The 15,576-nt window shown below is 33.1% G+C and overlaps 1 protein-coding gene across 1 annotated transcript; it reads left to right on the forward strand.

Moving 5' to 3' along the window:
• The first annotated feature begins 600 nt into the window (after positions 1-600).
• On the forward strand, positions 601-2,337 carry LOC131027602 (uncharacterized). The gene has a single exon (XM_057957671.1). The coding sequence runs from the start codon at positions 1,177-1,179 to the stop codon at positions 2,170-2,172; it is 996 nt and encodes a 331-aa protein (XP_057813654.1). The 5' UTR covers positions 601-1,176; the 3' UTR covers positions 2,173-2,337.
• Positions 2,338-15,576: the final 13,239 nt, after the last annotated feature.

Below are 15,576 nucleotides of genomic sequence, written 5' to 3' on the forward strand. Positions count from 1 at the left end.
GGCACAAAGACTCCAAAGGCAATAAAGAAAAGTCAACTACAACAAAATTTCCTTGTTTATGCAAATAAGGCAACAACTAGCAAATAAAACACCGGTCAATCTGACCAAACACAAATCAAATTAATCACAAAACTTTTAGATATCTGAAAAAACGGATAGGGAATTGCAACAAAGCTTTGATGCCATGTTAAAGTTGTGAAATACAACCTCACAAAACCCAGTGAACACCTATATGCAAATAACCTGTCACAACAATAGAAGATTCACACAAAACACAAAAGTTGTTTTGAAACCCTACAACAAGAATTTGCAATAATAATAATCATTGTTTTAAGGATTACAAAGAGATCAATCCTTATAAAAGGATATCAAAACCTAAATATAAAAATCCTAAAAAGCAATTAATAATTACTAATTAATTATTAATGTGCTTAAGTTTAGCTTCCTAAATTTAGCTTAAATGAAAATAAAATAAAAAGTGACTTAATTATTAAATCAATATGATTTAATTAATTAAGTAAAAGAAGAGAAGATATGGTCCTTGTGCCCAAGGAAATCAGATAGTTATAAAGGTTATGAAGTTTAACCGGAGTTTACACTTAGGGAGGAGTATTTGTTACGTTATCCATGTTGACCCGCACAATTTGTGAGCCGCAGTTTCTCTGTGAGATAAAACCATCCCAATTTCATGGAAGCTCACATCGTAAACTCTTATAATATGTCGGTTTGAATTTTCCTTAACGCCCAAGTCATGCTTGCTTACCAGTCACCGGGAAGACCGAATGAAAGAGAAGTTGGAACAGTAACCAAATAATCAAAAGAAATGTGTTACAATCCTCAAATTAAAAAACAATTTAAGGCTTGGATAGATCCGGAAACCAGTTGAATGCGCGGAAGAGAGGCTGGCCACATATATGTTAGATGGCGTCATTCCGCGTAGTAAGTCTCGCCCACCGCCATTGAAACTTCTCAATCGCAACGTCGGCAGGTTCAAGGCAATAAAAGTCTCCGATCCCTTTGATCGGGTATCAGATCCTGAAAAAAAATCAATTGGGTGTCTCTAATTTTTGAAGCGGCGAAAAACCCAGATCGTCAAATCAAGCAGAGGGCACAGCAGTCCGAGGGATTCAAATCGATTTCTGAGGAACCAGGAGGTCGCGGGTTCGAGCCCCGAAAATGTTGGACAGGGAACCAGAGGAGCTCCAGTACCTGGGGGCATGGGGAATCGTGAGAGAGGCCCGGAATGTCTTTAAGGCCAGCCGAAAACAATTTATGGCAATCACGTTGACGCTGATCCTGCCGCTCTCCTTTGTGATTTTGGCCCATACCCTGGTTTCGGATTCCCTTTTGAAGAAAATTCAGACAAATGAGGACAAATTCGAGAGGGAAGGGGATGGCCCTGAAGCGGATCGAACCCTCAACGCGTTATCTTCAGAATGGACGAGGCTGCTTCTCTTTCAGGCCGGGTACTTTGTGTTCCTATTCGCCTTTTCCTTGCTTTCCACAGCGGCAGTAGTGTACGCAGTGGCCTGCATTTATACAGGAAAACAGACCACCTATTCAAAAGTGATGAGCGTGGTTCCCAAGGTCTGGAAGCGCCTGATTATGACCTTTCTCTGGTATTTCTTGATCATGGTGGTCTACAATACAGTGCTCTTTCTGGTTCTGATTTTTCTCATTTTAATGGTGGGCACCGGCAGTATGGTGGCCTTTTGGACCTGTGTTGTTGTTCTGGTCACAGTTTTTGTGGCTGTTCATGTTTATATGAGTGCTCTGTGGCATCTGGGTAGCGTGATTTCTGTTCTGGAGGATCAGTATGGATTGGGTGCATTTAGGAAGAGTGGGGATCTGATCAAGGGGAAGAGGATCATTGCTTTTGTCATGGTGTTTCTGTATTTTGTCATGTGTGGGGTCATTAATGGGGTGTTCAGTAGCAGGGTTGTTCATGGGTCTGGAGCTCTTTCGAGGATTTTTTGGGGGATTTTTCTGGTGGGTTCACTGGTGGTTGTTAATTTAACAGGTTTGCTTGTACAGAGCGTGTTCTATTATGTCTGTAAATCTTATCATCATCAGAGCATCGATAAATCTGCACTGTCTGATCATCTTGAGGAGTATCTTGGGGAATATGTGCCCTTGAAGAGCAGTATTCAGATGGAGAATTTGGATGTTTGAGACAGATGGGAAATAATCAAAATACATGAATTCAACATTGAATTCCATTTTGAAATCTGAAGTTTAGTATAAAACTGCAATTTGTATGTAACGCTTGTTTATCTGTAATTTTGTTTTTGAGATTACTTTAATTGTTACAGAGAATGAAAAAATCCATTTGCATGATTTCCTGATGGGATTGCACTGTTACACATTTATGCATGATGTATTTATTGGAATGACCATTGGGGAATATGTGCCTCTGAAGAACAGTATTAAGATGGAGAATTCAAATGTTTGAGACAGATGGGAAATAGTCCAAATACATGAATTCAACATTGAATTCCATTTTGAAATCTGAAGTTTATTGTAAAACTGCAATTTGTATGTAACGCTTGTTTATCAGTAGCTTTGTTTTTCAGATTACTTTTAAGTGTTACAGAGAATGAAAAATTCCATTTGCATAATTTCCTGATTGGATTCCGCTGTTGCATGATGTATTTATTGGATTGACCATGGGATTGTTTAATTTAATGGTGAAGCAATCATGATAAATAATAACAATATAAGCGATTTCCGCAATTCATATAACAGTTGAGATCAGTTTTTGTGATCTGAAACATCGATTAAAAATCTTGTACATAATTTAATTCAGAAACATAATTTAATTCAGAAACAGCTTTTAATCATGATAATTTTCGTATTAGATGTTTGGATTTTTTTTTCTCTTCCATTAAAAATTGGGAAAGAAAATATCACGAGTTAATAACATTATAATTATCATGAATCTGAAGGATGCTACTAAAAAGATGCATCAGTTCGAGGCTGAAGCTGTTGATACCCTGCAGACTCTGGGTTAAGTTCTTTGATTGTGTTTCTGTTTCTTTGCTGGCACTCTGTTGTTATTTTGCTGCATGGTTGAGTTGGGGGATTTTTTTCGCTGTATTGTTTTGTGGTGTTTTTTGGGTTGTTCTATTTTATATTGGACTTTCTATGATACATTTTAGGTAATCTTTTTGTAAAGGGTTTTGGGTCCCTTCAAAACCTGTTTTTATCGTAATAAAAAACATTGTAATTATCATGAGTTAATACTTGCCTTCACATTTACTGCGGCACTTCTGAAATGACATTTACAAATTTTTTTAGTATTTCTCTGTTTTTTTTGCGGAACCTTTTTACTACTCTCAAAATGGGAGGAGATCGTGTGTGTATTGAGCCCGATAAGCCATATGAGTTCAGGAATATTGAAATTGTATGGCACATTTGTAGGGAAGGAAGGGTCGATGGGTATCTTGAACTGATGCAAGAGTTTGATGAAGAATTGTCGATACAAATTGCTACAACCTGGGTCAATAGAAGAGTCAATATGGGAAGAATTTTGTTTGATGTCAGTGAGGAGGCGATTGCGCAAGTGATTGGCCTTTCCATGGAAGGCAGAAAGTGGAAGAGAACTAGTCATGTAGTGAATAGTGAAAGTCTTAGCATGTTCTTTCATGAGAATGAAGCCCCTATGAAGGTGCAAGGTGGATATGCGAGAGAGGAGCTACCCAACCACTAGAAAATGGTATGTTTGATGATAATGAAGTACTTTACTCTGGAAGGTTGTTTTAAAGTTAACTACTTTTACCATATTCTCCTTCTGAATCATTTTAGGAACCGTGAAACTACCTCCTTCTCCTTCTATCTGTTTCACTTCTTCAAACATTCTATCAAAGAGGTCGTAGACCCTAAAAACTAGGATAAAAAGCTTGTGCCTTTGCACCAGAGCTTGATTTATAAACTATATTTGTTCCATTTGACCTTGTGTCCACCTAGGAATATTGTGATTATGGAAGCCCCTACCTCGAGTGTTTCTCCCTTGTTAATTGGTATACCTAGTGCTTGGACCAAATGCTACATTCGTCAACTTGAGACTATTTTCATTGCTTCCCCTAAAACCCCCTCCACCGTAGTGGTAATTACAAAAATTGATGTGCTCTAAACCCAAAAGCCCTCGACAAGCAAGAAGAAAGGAAAGAACACGAGCTGCAAGAAGATTACTATTTTAGAAGAGTCGAGTAAGGAAGAGAAAGAAAGGGAGAGCAATAGGAATGAGGGTAGAAGAAGGTTAAACAGATTGGCCTTTCGTGATTTTGGTAAGGTTAAAAGATTAAAGCTTGCTGATTATAGCTTGGAAGATGAGGAAGGAGAACCAGGGAAGGAATATGACAAAAAAGAGGATGAGGGGAATGTTGATGGTGGTGGGGAGAATTTGGATGAGAACCTAAAGAAGTTGGTAAATAATGGCTGGGTTGAATAGGGGATTCCAATTGGGATGAAAGAATGGAAGAGGTTGCCATGGAGGAGGATGCAAAGATGAATGCCACGGGTGAGAGTTGCACGGGATGTTAGAGGGCCAACAAAGAGCTGAAGGAAATAGGGGAGGAATTGCATAGGCTGAATGAAAAAATCCTTGAGCTGGAAATGAAAATGGGTAGTGTCTACAGATTCAGTCTCTAGGTTATGCACAATTGGGCAACCTCACTTTGTTTAATGTAGGACAAGGTGCTTGACAATGCTACAGGCGAGGATGACATTCACAAGGAGCTCTTTAAATTCCTGACCAAGGATTGGAACAATTATTTGCTGCAAGCAAGCCAAGGTGTCAAGAAGTCTAGTAATGCTTAGTGTCATAGGGGCCTCCTTTTTTGTTGTTCTTATTTATTGGAACTTGGCTCCTCTAATAAACTTATTAGGTTACTACAACATGTTTTATGTTAGTTGATATTTTGGACTCTCGTTGGTGATGTATATTGTTTTCAAACTACTATGACTATACTTGTTATAGGGACAACACCCTTGTTATGTTGCTTTTAATATGAAAAACATTGTAATTATCGTTGATGTGTGTTTTTTTATTATGAAAATTTAGAAATAATTTAAAATTGTAAAGACTAATTATAATGTACATTTTAGATTTAAAAAGTTAATTAAGAGAGGATTTATTACCTATGCATTTTAATTATGACTTTTAATAAATCATATTTATTAATATGTCTTATTATTAATTATTCTATGTATCATTATATGATTGATTATTTCTTTAATATAGCTATTGAAAATGGATAATTTTTACTCAATTTTTAGATAGAAATATGATGATTGTTTTTTATTAAGGTAAAAATAGGTTTTGAAGGGCCCCTGAAATCTTTTACAAAATATCCTTACGAGATAAAAGCATTAAGAAACCAAAAGGAACATACATAAGAAAAACCAGCATAACAACTAGAAAAAACCAGCTAAAAAGCCCCAAAAAACTAGCGATAACCAGCCAAACCAGACAAAGCACAAAAAAGGAGCTAATTTATGTTTTTCAGGGCATTAGCCAAGTTACTGCTAATCCCATACAAATCTTTGATATTATCCCTAAGATTAGGCAGTTCCTTAGCAGACGCCGCAACAACTTTCTTCACACTCGCCCTAGTTCTCTTTGCTTCTCCACCAGGCATAGCTTCCCCGCTCCCAATCTCGATAGCATCTTCATCAATGTCGAGGTCCACCACCGGTTTGGGAGAGCTGGAGTTTTCAAGGACCTTAGAAATATCCTCTAGGTTCTTTGTAACAACAGACAAGATATTCGGGATCATTCCCAACAGGTTTTTCATTGCCACTTTACCTTCTTCCAGATAGTCAATCTGAGCTGCCATCTTTTTAGCTTTTTCCTCCATGTCCTGCTTCCATTGCTTCTAGTTCCTATCGTCTTCCTTCCTTTTCTCATCCATCTGCTTCCCATTTTTTTCCAAATTCTTCAAAAATTCATATGTCCATCTGTCAAAACCCAATCTAGCCTCAGTAAGGTTTTTGAGGTTATCCAGGAATAACCCTACTCCATCTGGCACACTCCTTATCCTTACTCAAACTATCCTTAGCCATTTCCTTCTCGAGTTCCTTATTCTTCTCCCTCTAAGAATCCATATCTTTCTCCTCATTATCCTTATCATCCTTATCCACCATAGGTTGGCTAATGTCTAAGCTAGCATTGTGAATTGGACTATCTTGGTCGGACATGTCCTCAACTTCATCTTCCTCTGCACCCACGTCCTCATCTTTCCAACTTTACTCACCTCCTGACTCGTTCGTTTCCATTTCACTGCCATCTTTTCCAGTTTCCTCTGTGTCGTTCTTGTCATCTTTGGTTTTAATCCCAGTGGCGCTCTTGCTTTTTTTGCTCTAAATAGACTCTTCCTTGTTGGGTCTGCCTTCCTCCTACTTTCTCTTGCCTTTCCCTGGAGAAGAAGACAACCTCTTGTTTTTCTGAATGGCAAGGATTTTGCAGTGCTCATAAATGAGCAAAATGAGGCCACAATGAAGCACCGGGTTCGAGGGATTCTTGTTGTGTTTGTTGAGAGACCTCGACAAGGACCTAAAGAGATAGTAGGGCAGGGAAACCCTTTTCTCATGCCTGAAGTGGTTTAATAGCACAAAGTGAAAAATATGATGATTGTTAATACTTTATAAATATTGGATTTTTTTTCAGAGTCATTATTATATATAACCACAATAACTATTAAAAATATTCAACTATTAAAACATATCAGTTATAACATCACAAATTTTAATTTAAGCTATGACAGTGATATGTTATTTGGTATAGGTAAGATAATGACAAGTATAAATAATTGAGAGAATATGAGGTTCTAAATATAAACAAGTAGGCCCAACCATGAATAGTTCTCTATTTTTTCTTCTTTTGGTGTATGATTTCATGCAAACATTTTGAGTTTCTTAAATATTTATTTGGTGTAATAATAAAATATATTGTGAGCTGCTTTAATATTTGAAAGGATAAGAATGTTTTCTAATCTGTTTAGCTATCCTTTCTTTATTATTTAATCTAATATTTAGAAATTTATCTTGGTCAAATCTTCAAATTGTTTTACTAGGATGTATTATAAGTGCTAAAATGTGTAGCACTAGATGTAAGAACATATGTATGCTACCAACCATAGTAATGGAGGTTTAGCCATGGAGATGTCTAGTGTTTGGTTATTGTTGTATGTGTTTAATGCTTCCTAGGTGTTCTTGGTGTGTTTCTCTATGTGTCATTAATTTCATTCCCTTAACCTATATAAATTCAATCATATGTAGTCATTTTTACAATTAAATTATAGATTAGGGTATTTTGAATTCATTCCTAAAAGAATTAACAACTTATTTAATCAATTTATCTCAACCATCAAGCCCAAACACTCTTTCAAATTTTAAAATGCATTTTAGAATATCAATGTACTACAATATACAAGACCATTCTACAACGAAAAATTAAAATACATCAATTTCAAATTTAAAGCATAAAGGTTGCTTGCATATACTTCATAGCAACTAATGCATAAACGAATAAAAATTTAAATAGAAATCAATTAATAAAATAAATACATGTAAAAATGACACACTCTTCATGTCTTTATCCACAACTCTGGATTTAGAATTGATGTTGATTTATATCATGGTTTTACAAATATCAATTAGATATATCTCTTAACTTGAACCAAGTGAGACAAAATATATACACACAACATATTGACCCATATCAAATCATCTCCAAATAACCACTCTTGGGGATAAAACCTATGTCTACACACTCAATAAAACATCAAGCCTACCTAATCTATACAAGATGGTTGAAGCATGTCATAAACTCCTAACATGATAATATAGATAAAAAAGGATATCAATAATTGCATTGAATAAAAATCATCTTGAGTCCACACAATACACAACATGTGCAAAAATTGATAATCATAAAATATATAAGGGTAAGTTAGACAATCATATTCAAATCACATATAATAGGTATAGTGACAATAGTGATGTTAAAATACTAAAATAGTCAAACAATTCTTGCAAACATAAACCCTCGTCGATAACATGCATGAATGGCAAATCAAAACATTACAGAAGGTGATAAAAACATTGAATCACAACATAACTACCCAAGGTACATAGTATGAACACCTCAATCATAATACAAGTACTAACTAGAAGGTTTGGTATAAGGGATACAAGCATGCAACAATGAGCATTATGATTGTATCATTGGAAGATTGCAAAAAAAAAAAGAAGTTAATTTAATTTTTTCAAATTAAATTTGAAAATTTACATCAATTACAAATTTAAAGTATAAAGATATCATTTTGAGGGGGCTACATGGTTTCTCTTCTCATGTCATTTTTTGGAGGAAGCATCTCATTGCATGGAGTTTATTCCTTCTCTCATTTTTAACGAGGTCACATGACCACCTCTCTTTTCTCTCTTATGGGTGGAAATTCATTGTATATTTTGTATCATCTCTCTTTTGGAGGAAAGTTTTTTTCCATAGGGTTTACTTTCTTTCTCTTCTTTATGAGAGAATGCATTGTACATGGGCACCTAACCAGGCTAGTAGTTGGGGCCCATCATCATCATTGTTTACATTACTCCCTAAGTTGCACTTAAGGGGGATGTTGGTGTTAATAGTGTCATTACATATCTAGTTAGGACATATCCTTTCTAGGATTGACCTATTCACACATAGCTAGGGTATTTTAGAGTTTTGTCTCACCTTGAATGTGGTTGAGACATGTATCTTCACTTTGTGAGACATCTATTATATACATACTTGCCACTTGCTCACACACTTGTCAAATGAGCTCACAAGTGTTCCATATATGGAGGGTATTTATTCATTGTCTCCTACATTCTCACCTTCTCATCCTTGTCTATATAAGAAAGGTCACTAGGTAAAAATTACATACCTTCATGTTGTATATGATAGATATCCTATTGTGTTCATCAAATTTAACTAGTGGAAGGTTGTTTTTGTGTTTTTAGATTCTTGTCTTACTCCAATAGTCCATTCCATAATGTATGGGGTGGGAAAATAATTGGGAACAAGAATCTTGGATGGGTCGTAATTCCAAGCATTACTTAATAGTTTGGACTAGAATTTTTTCTAATACCTTAGTATGAATAATGATCTGCTAGGTTTCAAAGTTTTAACATCTCTAATTTGTTCATTGCTATCTTTAAATTGATGGTCAATTTAGCCCTTACCAATTGTCAAGTTCTTTTATTTTTTTCCTTTACGGCCCAAGGAATATGGTTTGTACTATCCTAGTGAGGAGTCCATTTTGATACCATCTTTGTGGCTTATATTTGGTCTGAAAGGTTATGTACTAGCTAGGGCTTTAATAGGAATAAGGCACAAGGTGCATAAAATATCATTTAGGGTAGAACTAAAACTGATATTAGATGTATCTTATTGTATGATTTTACTAGGTTAGCATGTAAGACCTTGGTCTCTAACTCTTATGGCTCATCAAAAATGGAAAATCTACCTTCCAATAATATAAAAAATTATAGTAAATAACAATAAGGGAATAAATTATATACCAAAGAAGTTGTACTAGTTACATTCTATAAATCCTTGTTATATTCTCAGCAATGGAGGCAAAGAAAGAAAGACATGTTTAGGTAGTGAAAAGCTCTGTAATTCATGAGTGAAAGTGAATTTTCTTTGAGTAAGTAGCTTGAAATTCAAAATGGCTTATTAATTGTATCTAGAAGAACTGCATTAAATGAGAGATGATGTAACAATAGTTATTAATATTTGAAATATTTGAAAAAGGTTTAAACTCACTTTTTCAACATGTCATCTATTTATGAAAAGAAATGATAATCCATAAGAAAATAGGGTCACAAAGAAGGAATACTCACAACCAATAAGAATGGAATACACAAGTTGTAATGTAATTCTTTAGTTGATCTGTACATAACTCTCTTGAAATAAATTGGTCATCTTACATGGATGCTTATGAGGATCCACATAATAACTCATAAACAATGAACAACAATAATGTGAATTCTAGTGCATGATAGTAATAATGTATAAAGTTGATGTTATAGAATTTATAAACTATGAGCCTAACCTTAGTAGTTAATAGAACCATTAACTACAAAGAAAGACTTAATCTGTAAAATTAGTTTCTAATTTTATTAAAGTGACAAAGAATAACTTATATGCCATGATAATTGTTGATTACAAGTCAACAACAAATATACAACACAACACTTTTTCAACGAATAACTATTAAAACAAATTTTTATGAGTTGTAGGAAGGAGAGGGTAGATGAATCTACTATTTTTTTTCTATTATACATATATCAACTACTTATGCACATCTACTAGTTTGTAGATGACCCATAGTAACCTCTAGTAAAGCTATAAGTACATCTATGGTCTAAGGAAAATATTTAGTAGCCTTAATATTTAGTAGCATTGAATGTATACATGTCATTATTATATTGGTTCTTTGTTAGCTTTCTCATATTAATATTTTATTTATTTATTAGTGTAACTCATCAAATAATAAACAATAGTCATGTGAATGCTAGTGTACAACACAATAATGATATATAAATCTTTTTTAGTTGGAGGCTTAACAATGATGATTAACCAAAATATTAAATAAAATGAAAATCTCATCTACAAAATCAACTAGTCATCTCAAAGAACAACCTAAATGGTGGTTGCAAGTCAATGATGAGTTATAAAATTAAAGTATTGTTTCAAAGGTTGAGGTTTTAGTAAAACCTTTATGTGGTCTATAAATACTTGAGTAGACTTGCTAGGTCAAGAACAAAAAAAGGAGGACCCATTTCCTAAAGTTGGTTATTGGTTGAAATGTAGTGATGCCAAGAAAAAAGCAGTGGCATAAAAACAAGCAATTGTTAATGTATGGTCTAGATTTTAAATTTTAAGAATTCAATAGTAAAACAAAACAAATATCCAAAGTAGTATCCTAGATGAATTCATTTTGAAGTAAATACAACAAGAGTTTTATTCAACCAATGACCCATGACCCATGACCATTGAAATAGTCAACATAAAAAGTATGGAATAATAAAAAAAAAGCATAGACCATGTATTAAATCAATGATAATATATTGTAATCAACAAATGATAAATATGATTATAAAGATTTATCATATAATATATAATACACAATATAATGTAAATTGATAATTAAGTATAATATCTCTATAACTCACTAGGATTGGGAGTTTGAAGAAGAGTTGTAATTTTTGTCTATTTCCTACTTCCAAGAAAGTGCCTTCTTGTCTCATAATTAATAGTTAATTAATCAAATCTAAATCCCCCAAAAAAATAAAAAAATAATTTGAGAATATATGAACTTAATGTATAATGGGTAATGAAATTTTTGTTATTGTTTAAATTGAAATCCATTATCACACTAAATTTTTGGTTGTCTAGCAAACAAAAATGCCAGAACTTCTACTAGGGTTATTTAACACATTAGCCCTAAATTAACCTATCATTCTATGGTAATAGGACATGTATTCTAAAGTTCTTATAATTGCATAGCGATAGTATATGTTTTTATTCTTAAAATGCCTATAATTGCATGTTTATTATATGTTTTTCCTAAATTACCTATAATTTTATTAGAGATTGCACCACCCTTTGCCCTTGATTGCTTGCAATTTGATTGACAATTGCATTGCCCTTTTCCATAAGTAGCCTCTAATTTCATTGACAATCATATCGTCCTTTGTCATTAATTGCTTATAATTTTATGGGCAGTCACACTAGCCTTTGTCATATATTAGCAATAATGGCAAGGGTTTTTTCATAAAGTTTGGAAACAAAATAATGTAGAAAGATAGGTAATTGAAACACAATTAAAAAAAAAAAATCAACTAATAGAAGATTGGACCTAGATTAAAAGTTATCTCTATACTATCCTCCACATTAGATTAAATAGTGGGGGCGATCTAATGTTCTAAGAAATTTTAAAACAAATTTAGTCTGGGAAATTTGATGTTACATACAAGAAAATAATATCAAATTCAAGCAAAAACATATGTTGCAAATGTATTCTCTTATTTTTGAGATCCCAAAAAGTTATTTAATTTGTCAATTAACAAAAAATGCCACTAAAAATTCCTTTACTATGAAGGCAAAAATTCTATGCATGTATAATTCAAATTAAAAATATCGATAAACCCCTCTTTTCTCTAAGATGACACATGTTCTTTTCTTTGCAAGAACCTCCTTTATTCATTATTTAAAAACTAAGTTAAAGATTGATTTTCCACTTTTCCTCTTGTCTCTTCACATTCAAGCTAACTCTTTGAATATTACTTTTTCTTCTCACACAAGTTAACTCTTCACTTCCATAAAACAAATCTTCCCCTTTATTTGTGATCAACATAATCTATGATAAAATAAGAATCACTTTATTTTGCGTATTCATATATGCAAAACATCCAATTCTCAATTTATACATACACTTTTGTCCAACACAATAGGATTTTAGAACATTTGTATTATTGTCGTCAATCCATATTAAGATTTTGGATCTCATTTTTCAATCTCATGTTTCAAAGCATCAATCAATCAACAAAAACAAAATCAACATCAAATCAAAAATCAAATAAACTCCTTATTTATCAATCTTGATTTGCTCAAATCTCAATTTATTATTTTATATTTTAATATCAACTTCAATAAATCTATTTTTAATTCAATCCATTATTAAGCCTAAATCACTTAACATAAAAAAAGAAGTTAAATTGTTTTTTTTTCACTCATATAATTATGCTTAAATATATTATTGCATAAGAAACAACCAAGCCACACCTAAATATGGGGGTTTTACTAAAGCCTTAATAGAGGTAATGTACCTTTTTATTTGACAAAGCAACGAATTTCATTGTCATTCAACGTTTCTTATAAAGTCGATGGAAAGTTTCCTCTAAATTATGATGGGCAGGACCATGGACGCTTTCATATACTTTGGTCGTTCGGGAAGTATAGAGTACTCCTGAATTCTTTTTTCAGTTTGGATATCTAGCATATTATATTCTTGTCTTCTAGATAGAATTGAATGCATTTGGATCTTCTACATTCAAAATTATTTTTTACCATTAAAAATTAAACTAGTTTACATTTCAAAACCTTAATCCATTTCTAATGGTCAAACCTAGTACTGTATGTTTATAGAAAAAAAATTATAATTCAAAAATAAATATGGATAGAGCATTTAAGACATCTATGAGAGCATCCATATACACATAGGCAACAACAACCTCATACAACAAGAAATCCATTGTAATATTACTATTGTTTTAACAACATAGATCATATTACACTTAGGACATTTCAAATTAGATAGGAAATTAGACTTCAAGCCAAATTCTCAAATGTGCCATATACACCAATTTTCCCCAAAAATAGACATTTCTAGTGTAGGTACACGTGTAGGTGTTGTTAGAGGTTTTAGTTATCTTATAAAATGTTCTAGTGAATATTATTGTAACCATATGGGGACACCAACACATCACTCAAACATTAGTGTGATCGTACAAGACATCAAAACATGAAGTAGACAATATGATGGCCACAAAGATAGGGTTGTGTCATACAATAAATTATCACTAGTGATCCCATTCATATTTACAAAAAGCCAAAATATAAAGTGTAGATTCCAATTTAGATAGTCTCATCCCCCCTTCTTCCCTCCTCCATTCACTTGCACCTTCACCAACCACTAAAATAAACAAGCCTCTCTTCTCCTTTTCTCTTTTTCAATTCATTTTCCATTCATGGACAACCTCAACTCATAGTAGTTTTTATTGTAAAAATTGAAATACATTTTTGAATTCTTGATTATGTTTAGTATTAGATTATAAAAGAAAAATGCATTAGTAAGTAGATTATATTAGGACATTGTCTATTTCTTATTTTCATATAGGTGAACTCAATGATCTTACACAAATTTAGGATCTTTCTTTACTAAAACAAACCAACATTAATCACACACTTTTCCTTGTCAAATTCCTCCTTCCTTGGATTTAGTGTTTAGAGATTTATTGAAGTATTTTTCATACTTTGATAACACTTTGCACCAAAAATAAGATGCATTTCCTATATTTCCAACAATAACCAACCAAAATAGAACACTTCTTTATTCCAACCCTACTATTTGTGTCTTTTCAGGAATATGTCATCCTCTTGATCCTCTATCCTTTTATGGTGTGGTTCTAAGGCCAGTCCCTATTCTATTGCCTCACAATGAAAATCCTCATATACAAGATGCAATAACCTTTCATCATCTTAATGATGAGGATATTTCTAATTTTGATAAATATTTTAAGCAAACATAACACCTAAAGTGGAAATTTGTCTCCCACAAGTTTCATATTCTTAATGATAATGTAGGGAAGTTTGACGATAATTACAATTGTGATATATATATTAAGCAAATAGAACAACTAAAGTGGTAAATTGTCTCCCATAAGTTCCGTCTTATTTGTGATAATATAGGGAAGCTAGAGGATAATTCTAGACATAATTATTTTAAGAAAATATACCAACTAAAGTGGAAAATTGTCTTCCACAAGTTCCATCTTCTTTATGATGATGTAGGGAAGCTTGAGGATGTGACCAATCCCTCATCCATTATTGATGCCCTTTATGCTAATTTGGCATCCACCACTTATGGTATGAACATCCTCAAGAACATCAAACAACTTATGAAAAAACATTCTCCCCATTCCCCAACATCTTTTTTCTTTCCCTGTATCCTCTTCTCCCCTTTCTTCCCTTTTCTTCCACTATCTCTCCTCTTCTTCAACTTACTTCCCATGCTAAACCTCCCTTCCATGCTTCGTTTTAACAAACTTTGTTTCCTTTACCCAGTACTTTGACATCCATTCACTACCAATCCCATATCTCCTTTACATTATTTCTCCTAACACTTTTTATAATACCCTCCCTACCATCCCCTCCTTTCTTCCTACCTTTATCTATCATCACCCATCCCAACAATATTTTCCTTCTTCTTACCCACTCCCTTCTACCCCGTTGGCTACTTAGCACCACATTTCTAACTAGCCCCCTTTTAGACCACTTTCTTTTCCCACTTCTATCCTTCACACTTTACTCCTCTCATTTTCCATTATGTGCCTACTAAAAGACAGAAAAATAAAGTGTTATCTAGTTTAGATACAAGAGATACACATAAATATGTATTGCTGAATGCATCTTTGTAGCATCCACTTGCTAAGTAAGAAAATAAAAAGAACATAAGTTCAAATAAAACCAAGAACACAAATAAAAGAGATAAAATGTGGCATGCATTAGAAGAGATAAGCAAGAAATTTAACCAATGAACTCATTGCCATCATGTAAGGTTATGTCTTGATATACTTAGAAAATATATTGTAGACACCTAAAAATGTCTCATTGATCATGTACTAATTATTCATCTAAATTGATTAAATAATTCTTTAATTCTTTAATTAAGTTAATTAATCTTATTCTCCTATTTATTCATATTTCTTCATCATCTTACTAATTATTCCAATTTTTAATTATATCAT

Source organism: Cryptomeria japonica, chromosome 8 (genome assembly GCF_030272615.1).
Source record: "Cryptomeria japonica chromosome 8, Sugi_1.0, whole genome shotgun sequence".
Taxonomy (NCBI): domain Eukaryota; kingdom Viridiplantae; phylum Streptophyta; class Pinopsida; order Cupressales; family Cupressaceae; genus Cryptomeria; species Cryptomeria japonica.